The sequence below is a fragment of the Rhinoraja longicauda genome, chromosome 19, assembly GCF_053455715.1.
Source record: "Rhinoraja longicauda isolate Sanriku21f chromosome 19, sRhiLon1.1, whole genome shotgun sequence".
NCBI lineage: Eukaryota > Metazoa > Chordata > Chondrichthyes > Rajiformes > Arhynchobatidae > Rhinoraja > Rhinoraja longicauda.
In genome coordinates, this window is record NC_135971.1 from 2412429 (window position 1) to 2427606 (window position 15178).

At 45.3% G+C, this 15178-nt stretch overlaps 1 protein-coding gene across 1 annotated transcript in view; it reads left to right on the top strand.

Annotated features, from left to right (window-relative positions):
• LOC144603014 (butyrophilin subfamily 1 member A1-like) overlaps nt 1-15178 on the top strand; it is a 79156-nt gene that overhangs the window by 48333 nt on the left and 15645 nt on the right. The window contains exon 10 of the mRNA XM_078416139.1: nt 2264-2290. Coding sequence (XP_078272265.1) covers nt 2264-2290 — 27 coding nt within the window. The remainder of the gene's footprint in view (nt 1-2263; nt 2291-15178) is intronic.

Here is a 15178-nt window from a genome sequence, read left to right on the forward strand (position 1 = left end):
TCAATTATAAAAGACGAAATTGCGGAGCATTTGGATAGTAGTAACAGGATTGTTCCGAGTCAGCATAGATTTACGATGGGGAAATCATGCTTGACTAATCTTCTGGAATTCTTTGAGGATGTAACTAGGAAAATTGACACGGGAGAGCCGGTGGATGTGGTGTACCTTGACTTTCAGAAAGCCTTTGACAAGGTTCCACATAGGAGATTAGTGGGCAAAATTAGAGCACATGGTATTGGAGGTAGGGTACTGACATGGATAGAAAATTGGTTGACAGACAGAAAGCAAAGAGTGGGGTTAAATGGGTCCCTTTCAGATTGGCAGGCAGTGACCAGTGGGGTACCGCAAGGCTCGGTGCTGGGACCCCAGCTATTTACAATATACATTAATGACTTGGATGAAGGGATTAAAAGTACCATTAGCAAATTTGCAGATGATACAAAGCTGGGTGGTAGCGTGAACTGTGAGGAAGATGCTATGACGTTGCAGGGTGACTTGGACAAGTTGTGTGGTGGGCGGATGCATGGCAGATGCATTTTGATGTGGATAAGTGTGAGGTTGGTGGTAAGAATAGGAAGGCAGAGTATTATCTGAATGGTGTCAATTAGGAACAAGGGACGTACAACGAGATCTGGGTGTCCTAGTGCATCAAACACTGAAAGGAAGCATGCAGTTACAGCAGGCAGTGAAGAAAGCCAATAGAACGTTGGCCTTCATAACGAGGAGTGGAGTATAGGAGCAAAGAGGTCCTTCTGCAGTTGTACAGGGCCCTAATGAGACCGCACCTGGAGTACTGTGTGCAGTTTTGGTTTCCAAATTCGAGGAAGGATATTCTTGCTATTGAAGGCGTGCTGCGTAGGTTTACTAGGTTAATTCCCGGAATGGCGGGACTATCATATGTTGAAAGACTGGAGCGACTAGGCTTGTATACACTGGAATTTGGAAGGATGAGAGGAGATCTTATCGAAACGTATCCGATTATTAAGGGGTTGGACACGTTAGGGGCATGAAACATGTTCCCAATGTTGGGGGAGTCCAGAACAAGGGGCCACAGTTTAAGAATAAGGGGTAGGCCTGTTAGAACTGAGATGAGGAAAAACATTTTCAGTCAGAGAGTTGTGAATCTGTGGAAGTCTCTGCCTCAGAAGGCAGTGGAGGCCAATTCTCTGAATGCATTCAAGAGAGAGCCGGATAGAGCTCTTAAGAATAGCGGAGTCATGGGGTATGAGGAGAAGGCAGGAACGGGGTACTGATTGAGAATGATCAGCCATGATCACATTGAATGGCGGTGTTGGCTCGAAGGGCCAAATGGCCTCCTCCTGCACCTATTGTCTATTGTCTACAGTTTGCGGGCCAGTAGTTAACTCCCATGTGAGCTTTTTTACCCTTATAATTTCTCAGCTCTATCCACAATGACTCTACATCCTCTGATCCCATGTCACCCCTAAGGACTGAATTTCTTTCCTTACCAACAGAGCTAGCCCACCCGCTCCGCCCACCTGTCTGTCTTTCCGATAGGACGTATATTATAGGACTGAATATTCAGCTCCCAGGTCCGATCCTCTTGCAGCCACGTCTCTGTAATTGCCACAACATTATACCTGCCAATCTCTAACTTTGCTCCACGCCAATCCACTTTATTTCTTATACTGCACGCATTCAAATACAACTCCTTTAATTCTGTATTCACATCCCCTCTCACACCGGTCTCGATTTTACCTGACCTTACTCTCGTATCCCTTCTGTGACTCTCCGTCCCGTTACTTTTCTGCGCTCTCTTGCACTTTAGCTCCACCCTTACACATCCAATTTGTTGCTCTCCCCTCCCCACTATTTAATTTGAAGCTCTGTCTACAGCCCTGGTTATACGGTTTGCCAGGAGTTTGGTCCCAGCCGGGCTCAAGTGGAGTCCGTCCCGTCAGAACAGTTCCCTCCTTCCCCAATATTGGTGCCAGCGCCCCACAGATTCAAACCCACATCTTTCACGTCAGTCTTTGAGCCGCGCGTTTAACTCTCTCATCCTCTCAACCCTGTGCCAATTTGCTCTCGGCTCAAGTAGCAATCCAGAGATTATTACCTTGTTGGTTCTGCTTTTCCCTTTGGTACCTAGCTGTTCAAATTCAGGGTGGAACCCAGGTCCCTGGATCTGTGAAGAGCTGCCCACCCTCTGCCCACCCTCTGTTTGCACCTTGCTCCCCGCTGTCATTATTTTATTTCCAATTTTAGTTGCAGTGAAAATGTGAAATATTTCTGTTTTGTGCAGGATACGAGGATGTGCAACGAGCTTATGGTAAGTGCAGGCCGATGTGTGTTATGGCGGTTGAAGGGCAGATCATGAACGGTTCAATATAACGTAGAACTGTACAGCACAACAACAGGCCCTTCGGCCCACAATGTCTGTGCAGAACATAGTGCGAAATCCACCTCTTATAGAAACATAGAAACATAGAGAATAGGTGCAGGTGGACGCCATTCGGCCCTTAGAGCCAGCACCACCATTCATTGTGATCATGGCTGGCCATCCACAATCAATAACCCGTGCCTGCCTTCTCCCCATATCCCTTGATTCCACTAGCCCACAGAGCTCTAATTAACTCTCTCTTAAATTCATCCAGAGATTTGATCTCCACTGCCCTCCGTGGCAGAGAATTCCACAAATTCACAACTCCGTGGGTGAAAAAGGTCCTTCTCACCTCAGTTTTAAAAGGCCTCCCCTTTATTCTAAGACTGTGGCTCCTGGTTCTGCATTCCTCCAACATTGGTAACTTTTTTCCTGCATCTAGCTTGTACAATCCTTTTATAATTTTATACGTTTCTGTAAGATCCCCTCTCATCCTTCTAAACTCCAGTGAATAAAAGCCCAGTCTTTTCAATATTTCCTCATATGGCAGTCCCGCCATCCCAGGGATCAATCTCGTGAACCTACGCTGCACTGCCTCAATTACAAGGATGTCCTTCCTCAAATTTGGAGACCAAAACTGTACACAATACTCCAGGTGTGGTCTTATCCATGATATCCATATCCAAGTGTCTATCTAAAATGCCACTGTTGTATCTGCCTCCACCACCACCCCGGCATCACATCCCAGGTACCACACCGTGGAAAAAACTTGCCCCGCACAAATCCTTTAAACTTTGCCCCTCTCACCTTAAAGCTGTGCCCTCTTGCATTTGATGTTTTTCGCCCTGGGGAAAAGGTTCTGACTGTCCCCCCGTTCTATGCCTGTCATAATTTTAACAAATTCTCTCACCTACCTCTTCTGACAGCTCTTTCCATATACCCATCACCCTTTGTGTAAAAGAGTTACCTCTCAGGTTCGTATTAAATCACCCCCACCCCTTACTTTAAACCTATGGTTGTTGATTCCCCTACTCTGGGGAAGAGACTCTGCTTTTACCCGATCTATTCCTCTCACGATAATGTACACCTCTATAAATCACCCCTCATCCGCCTGCGCTACGAGGAATAAAGTCCTCGCCTGCTCACCCTCTCCCTGTAGCTCAGGCCCTTGAGCCCTGGCAACATCCTCGTAAATCTTATCTGTAGCCTTTACAAACTGACAGCATATATCCTGTAACATGGTGCCCAGAACTGAACACAATGTGGCATCACCAACGTCTCATATATACACAACGTGACATCCCAACTTCGATACTCAATACTCTGATTGATGGAGACCATTGTGCCGATACCTTATATGAACACACTATCTACCTGTGACTCCACTTTCAAGGAACTATGTTACTGCACTCCTATATTGAATTTGTATCTAATCCTGTATTAAATACCATCAACCATTCCTCAGCCTACCTGCCCAACCGAACAAGATCCTGCTGCAATTTTTGACAACCTCCCCTCACATACACACAGATGCTGCTCTGCCCAACTTCACTATCCACAATACCGCCCACTTTTGTGTCACCTGCAAACTTGCTAATCATGCCATGTACATTCTCATCCAGATCACTGATATAAGCACGGAACCGTGAGGCACGACACTGGTCACAGGCCTCCAGTCCGAAAAACAACCTTCCCTCATCACCCTCTGCTTCCCTCCATGACGCCAATTTTCTATCCTATTAGCTATCTTTTCTTGGATCCCATGCGCTCCAACCTCCCTCCGGTTCTACATTTCTCACCACATCTTTAATTCTTATAAGAATCCATCATTCTCATCCCTTTGGCTTCAGCACATCATCTCCAGCCTCGGTTCCCATCTCCACCCTTCTCTCCCGCCACCTGATCGTTCTACCAATCACCTCCCCCCCCACTCACCTGAACCCACCTGTCTTTCTCCACCACCTCCCCTCACATACACACAGATGCTGCTCTGCCCAACTTACACACGCACAGGGAGAGCATTACGAGTTTTGCCCGGTGTATAAACACCGATGAGCCAAAACATTATGACCACTGACAGGTGAAGTGAATAACGGTGATCATCTTGTTGCAATGGTGGGATACATTAGGCAGTGTATGGACGCGTGTGTGTATGTACACAAACACAGACAGGCACACACTAACACACACACACACACGCACTCTCATACCACTTGCACACACGGACACACCCACTCTAACACACACTCACACACACACTCATACAGGCACACACTCACACACACACACACACACACTCAGAGAAACACTCCCTCACACACACGCACACTCGCATACACACACACACTCTAACACACACATATGCACACACACTCACACACACTCACACACGTATTCTAACACACACTCACTCACACACTCTCATACAAACACACACACACCCACACACCATAACACAGACTCACACACATTCTCTCTCTCTCGCACACATATAAACAGAGTACAGTATTTTGCTGCACCTCTGTGTCCCGGGGGAGCAGAGGGGAGCATGAGAATGAAGCAGCGTTGTTGACGTTTGCATCTCAAGGGCAGGATAGTCGGTATTATGTCTTTTATTCTTCGGAGGAATAAACACACATGCTCTCATACATCGGTGTTGCTCTAACCGGAAGTGAAGACTTTTATTTTGTTTTCATAGACATTTTATATCTGGTACACCGGTAGTGACGTCAGTATAAGAGACGTCAGTATAAGAGCCGTCAGTGTAAGAGCACATCTAAACAGTTTTGGTTTAACATCCAACACCCCCACTTGCTCTTATGCTGTGCATTACATTTAACAACATATACAACATAACTTAATCTGATTACATTCTCTGTATCACCACATTTTACACATTTACAGTGTTCAACCTTTCAAAAAAAAAAAATTTTGTTTTTATGATTTTACACTCCAAACATATAATCCCTGAATTTTTCAGTTTTAAACTTTGTTGCAGGCTTAGTTAAGATATCTGCAACCATGTCTGCTGTTGGACAATACTCAATGATTACTTTCTTATCACTGAGTGCAGACCGAATGAAATGATACCTAATGTCGATATGTTTGCATCTTTGTCGGTTCACTGGGTTCTTTGATAATGCAATCGCACCTTGATTGTCCTCAAAGATTTTCACTGGCTCGTACTGGCAATCTTTGTCCATTCCTTTCAATAGCTGCACAAGATACAAGCTCTCTTGTGTAGTAGCCGCCATTGCCATATATTCGGCTTCACATGTGGATAAGGCTACTGTCTGCTGTTTCTTGGATTTCCATGAAATAACAGGCCCATTTTCAGACAAACTAAAACAATATCCTGTTGTGCTTCGCCTGTCATTTTGATCTGCCGCCCAGTCAGCGTCACTGTATGCAACAAGTTTGAGTTTTTCCTCTCTTTTCTTGTAACACAGCTCCTGGTTTATAGTACCCTTTAAGTACCTCAACACATGTTTGGTAGTTATCCTATGTTGTTCTTTAGGCTCTGCTAGATATTGTGACAGTTTACTGACAATCCAGCTTAAATCAGGCCTTGTACATGTCATCACATATATCAAGCTGCCTACCACTTCCCTGTATTGTGTTGGATTAACAGGCTCATCATCATCATAAAAGTTTTGTTTCTGTTCACATGGAGTTGACCTTGTTTTACAGTCGGACATTCCAAACTTCTCCAGTATTTTTGCTATGTACCTCTTTTGGTTCATTTTTATTTCTCCCTCTGTCTGTGAAAAATCAATGCCTAGAAAATGTCTAAGTTTCCCAAGATCTTTCATCTTAAACTTTGCACTTAGCATTTCTTTCACACCATTGAGAGATTCTTTATCACTGGCAGCAATAATTAGGTCGTCAACCCACATGATCAGAATTATTCTCTCATTTTCAGTCTCTTTACTGTACACGCAGTGATCTGCTGGATTTTGTGCGAAACCATTTTTACTGAGATGATCATGCAGCATCTTGTTCCAGTTCCGTCCTGTTTCAGTCCATACAGTGATTTGTTAAGTTTGCAGACCAGCTTTTTACCTGTGTCTGTTTTCACTTCAAATCCTTCAGGTTGTTCAATATACAGCTCACAATCAATTGGAGCATGTAGATAAGCTGTTTTCACATCCATCTGGTGTAATTCCAAATCGTACTGAGCTGCTAGCTGCATCAGACTGCGCACTGATGTCATGTTAGCTGTTGGGGAAAACGTCTCCTTGTAATCTATTCCTACTACTTGACTATACCCCTTTGCAACATACCTGGCTTTGTATGTCTCAGTCTTATCTGAAGATTCTTTTACTGCAAACACCCACTTCCCCCCCACTGCATTTTTGCCCTGTGGTATTGTGGTTAGAGTGTATGTGTCATTTTCTTTGAGAGATTCGATTTCCTCCTTCATAGCTTTAGCCCAAATGTCAGATTTTGATGAGCTCATAGCTTCTTTGAAGGTTTGTGGAACATTATACATCACTCTGTAGCAGTAGTCTACATTTACATTTATCTGGTCATCCTCTTCTCCTTTACACTCATAGTCTCGTAAGTACTGTGGCCTTTTCCTTTCTCTCTTTGGGTAGCGTGTGTTCTGACTACTTTCACCCTGTCCAGTTTGAGTGTTGCTATCACTCTCAGTAATATCAGTGTGTGACTTCAGTGTCACTTCTGGACTCTGATCAGTCACCTCTGCGTTTGGTCTGGGGGATGTTAATCTCTTCCCAGGATGGTCATCATCACTCATCTCCATATCTGTCTGAGTTTGGCTTTCAGTTACACTTTTTGTTATGAACTTCACTAGTCTGTTTTTGAGAACTCGCCCTGTCTCTGGGTAATAGACTAAATATGCAGGGCTGTTTTTGTCATAACCTACAAAAATCCCTTTTTCACATCTTGAGTCTAACTTCTTTTTGACTTGTTTGTAATGGAAACAGACTGATCCAAACTTCTTCATTTTTGAAAGATTAGGCTTTCTGCCTGTCACCATGTAGTGTGGAGTCTGACCAACACGTTTGTTGTAGCATCTGTTGTGGATTACTGCAGCAGTCATTACAGCATATGTCCACAATTCTTTCGGTAGGTTACTCTCGAGTAGCATGCACCTTGCCATTTCAAATAGCGTTCTCCAGTTTCTCTCAGCTGTCCCATTTTGATGAGGGGAGTAAGGTGCGGAGGTTTCATGCCTTATGGCATTTCTACTGAGCAATGATTGGAAATCTGCTGCTGTGAACTCTGTGCCATTATCAGATCTTATGCACTTAATTTTTCCATAGGGGGCCACGTCTGCTATGAACTTTTCTGTAGCTTTTATAGTGTCACGTTTTGTTTTCAAGAAGTAAACAAACACTGCTCCTGAATAGTCATCTGTGAAAGTTTGTATGTATTTGTATCCATCTTTTGCTTCTGGCTCTATAGGGCCAGCCAAATCAGTATGCACTAACTCAAGTGCTTCTTTAGCCCTTACATCTGGCTCTCTGTTCCTGCTCTGTGCAAATTTGCCTTTTATACAGACCTCACAGTTGAGTTTGGACTTATCAACTTTACCTTTGATTTTCATGCCCTCTGTTACCCTCTCTAACTGTGATACATCATCATAGTTACAGTGACCAAGTATCTCGTGCCATGTTTGAATATCATAACACCCGTGACATCCGTCATTAGTTTTATGACTTACAGTGTTTAGATAGTATAGTCTGTCGTACTCCTTAATGTCGAACTTGGTACCTTTCTTGTGGATGAGCTTGTTGCTGCCTTGGAGAAAGATCACTGAAGCTCCGGTGGTCGTTGCTGCCTTGACAGAGAAGATGTCCTGTGGGAATGATGGGATGTACAACGCCTTTCTCAGCGTCGTCCTCACACGACGGCCCTCGCTGTCTCTCAGGTACACCTCTGCTTCGCCTTTCCTCCGTGCGACACCGCTCGTCCTTGTCCCGTCAGCCAACTCGATGAAGTGTTTGGCGGGTTGGAAAGTCTCATCAAAGTTCTTAAACTTTTCAATGTCTGTGATTATGTGTGACGTTGCGCCCGTGTCGACCATAAGCCCTTTACGAGTCTCTTCACTTGCCTGGCAGTCATTTATTTTGAATGCAAATGTGTGGTCGTTGGAGTCGGATGCTTGTTTCACGTTGTCTCGCTTTTTCTTTCTGCAGTTTGCCTCCTTATGAGTGGGGCTCTTGCAAAAACTGCACCACTGTCTCTGTTCTTTACCGCTGCGTTCTCCGCTGCATTCCCATGCTTTGTGTCCCGTCTGACCGCAGTTGTAGCAGGTGAATGTTTTCTCTGAGCCTTTAGTCCTTTCTTTCACCCAGCCTCTTGCTTTCATTACGTTGTCGTCACTCATATGGCCGCTAAATTTTTCAGTGCTCTCGTAGCTTCTTAACTTGGTCTTAAACTCACCAAAAGTTGTCTTCTCATCACCCTGTGTTATGTGGATGGCAAATGGCTTAAATGTCTCTGGCAAGCCTTTCAGAATCATGGCAATCAGCAGCCCGTCACTAAGAGTCTCTCCTGCTTTTCTTAGTGCTGTAATCGCCGTTTCTGCACGAATAATGTATTCTGTTACACTTTCGTTTATGGCCTTTTTCAGCGACGTCAGCTCGGTGTAGAGGCCGATCACTCGCGGCTTCCCTGTGTCCGCGTAATGGCTCCTCAGTAGCTGCAACGCTTTTCTCCCGTCGTCTGCCGCTTCTCTCATAATGAGCGACAAACTTTTGTCGTCTAGCACTTGTATCAGCTCAGCGTAGGCTTTTTCATTTTTCTCGGCTTCCTCGTCGTCTTCTTCGTCGGTAGCCGGCTCGTTCAGAATTGTTGACTTTAAGCCTTGTAGCCGCAGATGGCCTAAAAACTTTGTTTCCCATAATTCGTAATTCTTTTCATCTCCGTCGAAGCATAATCTGTTCCATCGGCTTCCACCATCCCTCCTGGGTCCATAACCTGTTGACGTTTGCATCTCAAGGGCAGGATAGTCGGTATTATGTCTTTTATTCTTCGGAGGAATAAACACACATGCTCTCATACATCGGTGTTGCTCTAACCGGAAGTGAAGACTTTTATTTTGTTTTCATATGCATTTTATATCTGGTACACCGGTAGTGACGTCAGTATAAGAGACGTCAGTATAAGAGCCGTCAGTGTAAGAGCACATCTAAACAGTTTTGGTTTAACATCCAACAAGCATGTGCTGCCTGACCCGCGGACTTCCTCCAGCAGTTTGTTTTTATTTCTCACCGTTCACCCGGTTCCCCTCCACTTCCGCCCCGATTAGGAAACGCCGGGAAACATGTTTTTGTCCGTGGGATGTTGGCGGGCGGGAAATCCCCGGGATATCGTCCAGTTGTCCGGCCGCCTGTGCCCGAGGCCGAGCGGCCTCTCCCCCGGTCCCGGGGCCGCGCTGCATTTTACGACGCGGCCACCAAGTCCCATCTCCACACCTTCACTGGGAACAAATTCACGGAGAAACTTTATCCTTTCTTTGGGCCTTGGGATAAAGACGAGTGGATGACAATCTGCTCCGGTTCCATTCCGGGTGAGTAAAAGATAAACAAACTCCGGATCTTTGGGATGTGGTGAGGGGGAGGGGGGGTGGGGGAGGGGGGGGGAGGGGGAGGGGGGGGAGGGGGAGGGGGAGCGGAGGGAGGGGAAGTGGGCGGGGGATGGGGGGAGGTGGAGGGGGGGGCAGAGCATCCACATTAAACCCACAGACTCACAGGGAGTATGTGCACCCCACAGGTCTCCAAGGTCAGGCCTTAAGGTCACACGGTCATAGGTGATAGGAACAGAATTAGGCCATTCGGCCCATCAAATCTACTCCGCCACTCAATCACGACTGATCTATCTCTCCTTCCTAACCACATTCTCCTGCCTTCTCATAACCCCAGATAACTGCACACATTAAGAATCTATCCATCTCTGCCTTAGAAATACACATTGACTTCGCCTCCACAGCCACCTGTGGCAAATAATTTCACAGATTCACCACCTTCCGTCTAAATAAATTCCATCTCATCTCCTTCCTAAAGGGCCGTCCTTTAATCCTGAGGCTGTGACCTGTAGTCCTAGTCTCTCCCACTAATGGAAACATCCTCTCCACATCCACCCTATCAGAACTTTTCACTATTCTGTAAGTGCTGTATCAATGAGGTCCCCCCTCATGCTTCTAAACACCAGCGAGTACAGGCCCAGTGCTGACAAATGCTCATCATAGGCTAACCTACTCATTCCCGGGATCATTCTTGTAAATTCATCTGGACCATCCCCGGAGCCAGCAAATCCTTCCTCAGATATGATACCCGTAATTGCTCACAATACTCTAAGTGCGGCCTGTCCAGCGCCTTATAGAGCCTCAGCATTACATCCCTGGTTTTGTATACAAGCCCTCTTGAAATAATGCTAGCATTAGGTTTGCTTTCTTTACTACCGATTCAACTTGCAGAGTAACTTTGATGGAATCCTGCACCAGTCACTCCCAAGTCTTTTTGCACCTCCGATTTCTGGATTCTCTCCCCATTTAGAAAATAATCTGCGTTTTTCTTTCGACTACTAAAGTGCATGACTCCACACTTTGCTGCACTGTATTCCATCTGCCACTTCTCTCCCCACTCTCCCAACCGGTCCAAGTCTTTCTGCGGTGTTCCTGCTTTCTCTGCACTACCTGCCCCTCCACCTATTTTTCTATCATCTGCAAACTTGGCCACAAAGCCTTCAATCCCCTCATCCAAATCAATAATACACAACGTGAAGGGCAGCGGCTTCAGCACCGACCCCACAGAATTCGGCAAGTCACTGGCAGCCAACGAGAAATAACCCCCTCCATTGCCAGTCTTTGCCTTCTGCCATCCAGCCAACCTGCTATCCATGCTGATATCTGCCTTCTGATACAGTGGTCGTCGAGATCTCATCTTCCTTAGCAGCCTCACGTGTGGCACCTTATCAAAAGCTTTCTGAAAATCTAGATCAACAACACCCACCGACTCCCCTTTGTCTGTCCTGCTGTTTACCTCCACAAAGATTTCCTGCAGATTCATCAGGCAAGACCTGCCCTTCACAAAACCATGCTGACTTCGACCTATTTTATCAAGCACCAAGTACTCCGTAAACTCGGCCTTTATAATGGACTCTAAAATCTTACCAACCACCGAAGTCAGACTAACCGGCCTATAGTTAGAGACTCCCCCACACTCACCACATTCAAAACATCGCTGAAGTCTCACCTGTTCAGTACTGCCTTCAACCACTGAAGGTCACCTCACCTACTGTCTCCTTTCTCTGTTCATTTATTTATTTACTTATTTATCTATTTATTAATTTCCCTATTTTCTCAAAATCTCTGTAAAGCGTCTTTGAGTATATGAAAAGCGCTATATAAATAAAATGTATTATTATTATTATTATTATAGTTCCAAATATTCTGCTTTGCCCCCTTCTTGTGCAGCGGGGTAATATTGGCAAATTTCCAATCGCCTGGTACCACTCCTGACTGTAGTGATTCTTGAAATATCACAGATGCTATGTATCTATCTATGTATTAATGCCTCCACAATCTGTAAAGCCATCTCTTTCAGAAGCCTTGGGTGCAGTCCATGTGGTCCAGGTGACTTATCCACCTTCAGCCCTTTCAGCTTCCCAGGCACCTTCTCCCTAGTAGTTCACAAATTGGGAATATGGAGATGGAGTTAAAGGGGAAGCGAATACAGGAGAAACTGTAAAGGACTCTCGTATGAATGGGAAGGGAAGTTCTAGAAAGGATATGAGAGTAAGGTCAGGGCCAATTGTGACCGGTGTGAGAGGGGAGGTAAATACCGAAGTTAAAGTGTTGTATTTAAATGCACGAAGTATAAGAAATAAAGGGGATGAGCTTGAGGCTCAGTTAGACATTGGCAAGTATGATGTTGTGGGAATCACTGAGACATGGCTACAAGAGGACCAGGGCTGGGAGCTGAATATTCAGGGGTACACAACGTACAGAAAAAACAGGCAGGTGGGGAGAGGGGGCGGGGTAGCTCTGTTGGTAAGGAATGATATTCACTCCCTTGCAATGAGTGACATAGAATCAGGAGATGTAGAATCAGTATGGATAGAGATGAGGAATTGTAAGGGTAAAACGACCATAATGGGAGTCATCTACAGGCTCCCAAACAGTAGCCTCGACATAGGGTGCAAGTTGAATCAGGAGCTAAAATTGGCATGTCACAAATGTAGTGCTACGGTGGTCATTGGAGATTTCAACATGCAGGTAGACTGGGAAAATCAGGTTGGAAATGGACCCCAGGAAAGAGAGTTTGTAGAGTGCCTTCGAGATGGATTCTTAGAACAGCTTGTACTGGAGCCTACCAGGGAGAAGGCAATTCTGGATTTAGTGTTGTGTAATGATCCTGATCTGATAAGGGGACTAGAGGTAAAAGAGCCATTAGGAGGCAGTGATCACAACATGATAAGTTTTACTCTGCAAATGGAAAGGCAGAAGGGAAAATCGGAAGTGACGGTATTACAGTATAGCAAAGGGGATTACAGAGGCATGAGGCAGGAGCTGGCCAAAATTGACTGGAAGGAGGCCCTAGCAGGGAAGACGGTAGAACAGCAATGGCAGGTATTCCTGGGAATAATGCAGAGGTTGCAGGATCAATTTATTCCAAAGAGGTGGAAAGACTCTATGGGGAGTAAGAGACACCTGTGGCTGACAAGGGAAGTCAGGGACAGCATAAAAATTAAGGAGAGGAAGTATAACAAAGCAAAGAAGAGTGGGAAGACAGAGGATTGGGACTCTTTTAAAGAGCAACAAAAGTTAACTAAAAAGGCAATACGGGGAGAAAAGATGAGGTACGAGGGTAAACTAGCCAATAATATAAAGGAGGATAGCAAAAGTTTTTTTAGGTACGTGAAGAGGAAAAAAATAGTCAAGGCAAATGTGGGTCCCTTGAAGACAGAAGCAGGGGAATTTATTATGGGGAACAAAGAAATGGCAGACGAGTTAAACCGTTACTTTGGATCTGTCTTCACTGAGGAAGATACACACAATCTCCCAAATGTTCTAGGGGCCGGAGAACCTAGGGTGATGGAGGAACTGAAGGAAATCCACATTAGGCACGAAATGGTTTTGGGTAGACTGATGGGACTGAAGGCTGATAAATCCCCAGGGGCTGATGGTCTGCATCCCAGAGTACGTAAGGAGGTGGCTCTAGAAATAGTGGAAGCATTGGAGATCATTTTTCAATGTTCTATAGATTCAGGATCAGTTCCTGTGGATTGGAGGATAGCAAATGTTATCCCACTTTTAGGAAAATTGACAAGGGAGAGTCAGTGGATGTGGTGTACCTCGACTTTCAGAAAGCCTTCGACAAGGTCCCACATAGGAGATTAGTGGGCAAAATTAGGGCACATGGTATTGGGGGTAGGGTACTGACATGGATAGAAAATTGGTTGACAGACAGAAAGCAAAGAGTGGGGATAAATGGGTCCCTTTCGGAATGGCAGGCAGTGACCAGTGGGGTACCGCAAGGTTCGGTGCTGGGACCCCAGCTATTTACGATACACATTAATGACTTAGACGAAGGGATTAAAAGTACCATTAGCAAATTTGCAGATGATACTAAGTTGGGGGGTAGTGTGAATTGTGAGGTAGATGCAATAAGGCTGCAGGGTGACTTGGACAGGTTGTGTGAGTGGGCGGATACATGGCAGATGCAGTTTAATGTAGATAAGTGTGAGGTTATTCACTTTGGAAGTAAGAATAGAAAGGCAGATTATTATCTGAATGGTGTCAAGTTAGGAGGAGGGGGAGTTCAACGAAATCTGGGTGTCCTAGTGCATCAGTCAATGAAAGGAAGCATGCAGGTACAGCAGGCAGTGAAGAAAGCCAATGGAATGTTGGCCTTCGTAACAAGAGGAGTTGAGTATAGGAGCAAAGAGGTCCTTCTACAGTTGTACCGGGCCCTGGTGAGACCGCACCTGGAGTACTGTGTGCAGTTTTGGTCTCCAAATTTGAGGAAGGATATTCTTGCTATGGAGGGCGTGCAGCGTAGGTTCACTAGGTTAATTCCCGGAATGTCAGGATTGTCTTATGTTGAAAGGCTGGAGCGATTGGGCTTGTATACACTGGAATTTAGAAGGATGAGGGGGGATCTTATTGAAACATATAAGATAATTAGGGGATTGGACACATTAGAGGCAGATAACATGTTCCCAATGTTGGGGGAGTCCAGAACAAGGGGCCACAGTTTAAGAATAAGGGGTAGGCAATTTAGAACGGAGATGAGGAAGAACTTTTTCAGTCAGAGAGTGGTGAAGGTGTGGAATTCTCTGCCTCAATACGGAAATTAAAGTGTTGTATTTAAATGCGCGAAGTATAAGAAATAAAGTGGATGAGCTTGAGGCTCAGTTAGACATTGGCAAGTATGATGTTGTGGGAATAACTGAGACATGGCTACAAGAGGACCAGGGCTAGGAACTGAATATTCAGGGGTACACAACATATAGAAAAGACAGACAGGTGGGCAGAGGGGGTGGGGTCGCTCTGTTGGTGAGGAATGATATTCACTCCATTGCAAGGGGTGACATAGAATCAGGAGATGTAGAATCAGTATGGGTAGAAATGGGTATGGGTATGGGTAGAAATTGTATGGGTATGGGTAGAAATTGTAAGGGTAAAAAGACCCTAATGGGAGTTATCTATAGGCCCCCAAACAGTAGCCTCGACATAGGGTGCAAGTTGAATCAGGAGCTAAAATTGGCATGTCGCAAATGTAAAGCTACGGTGGTTATGGCTTGGACAGGTTGTGTGAGAGGGCGGATACATGGCAGATGCAGTTTAATGGAAGTAAGAATAGA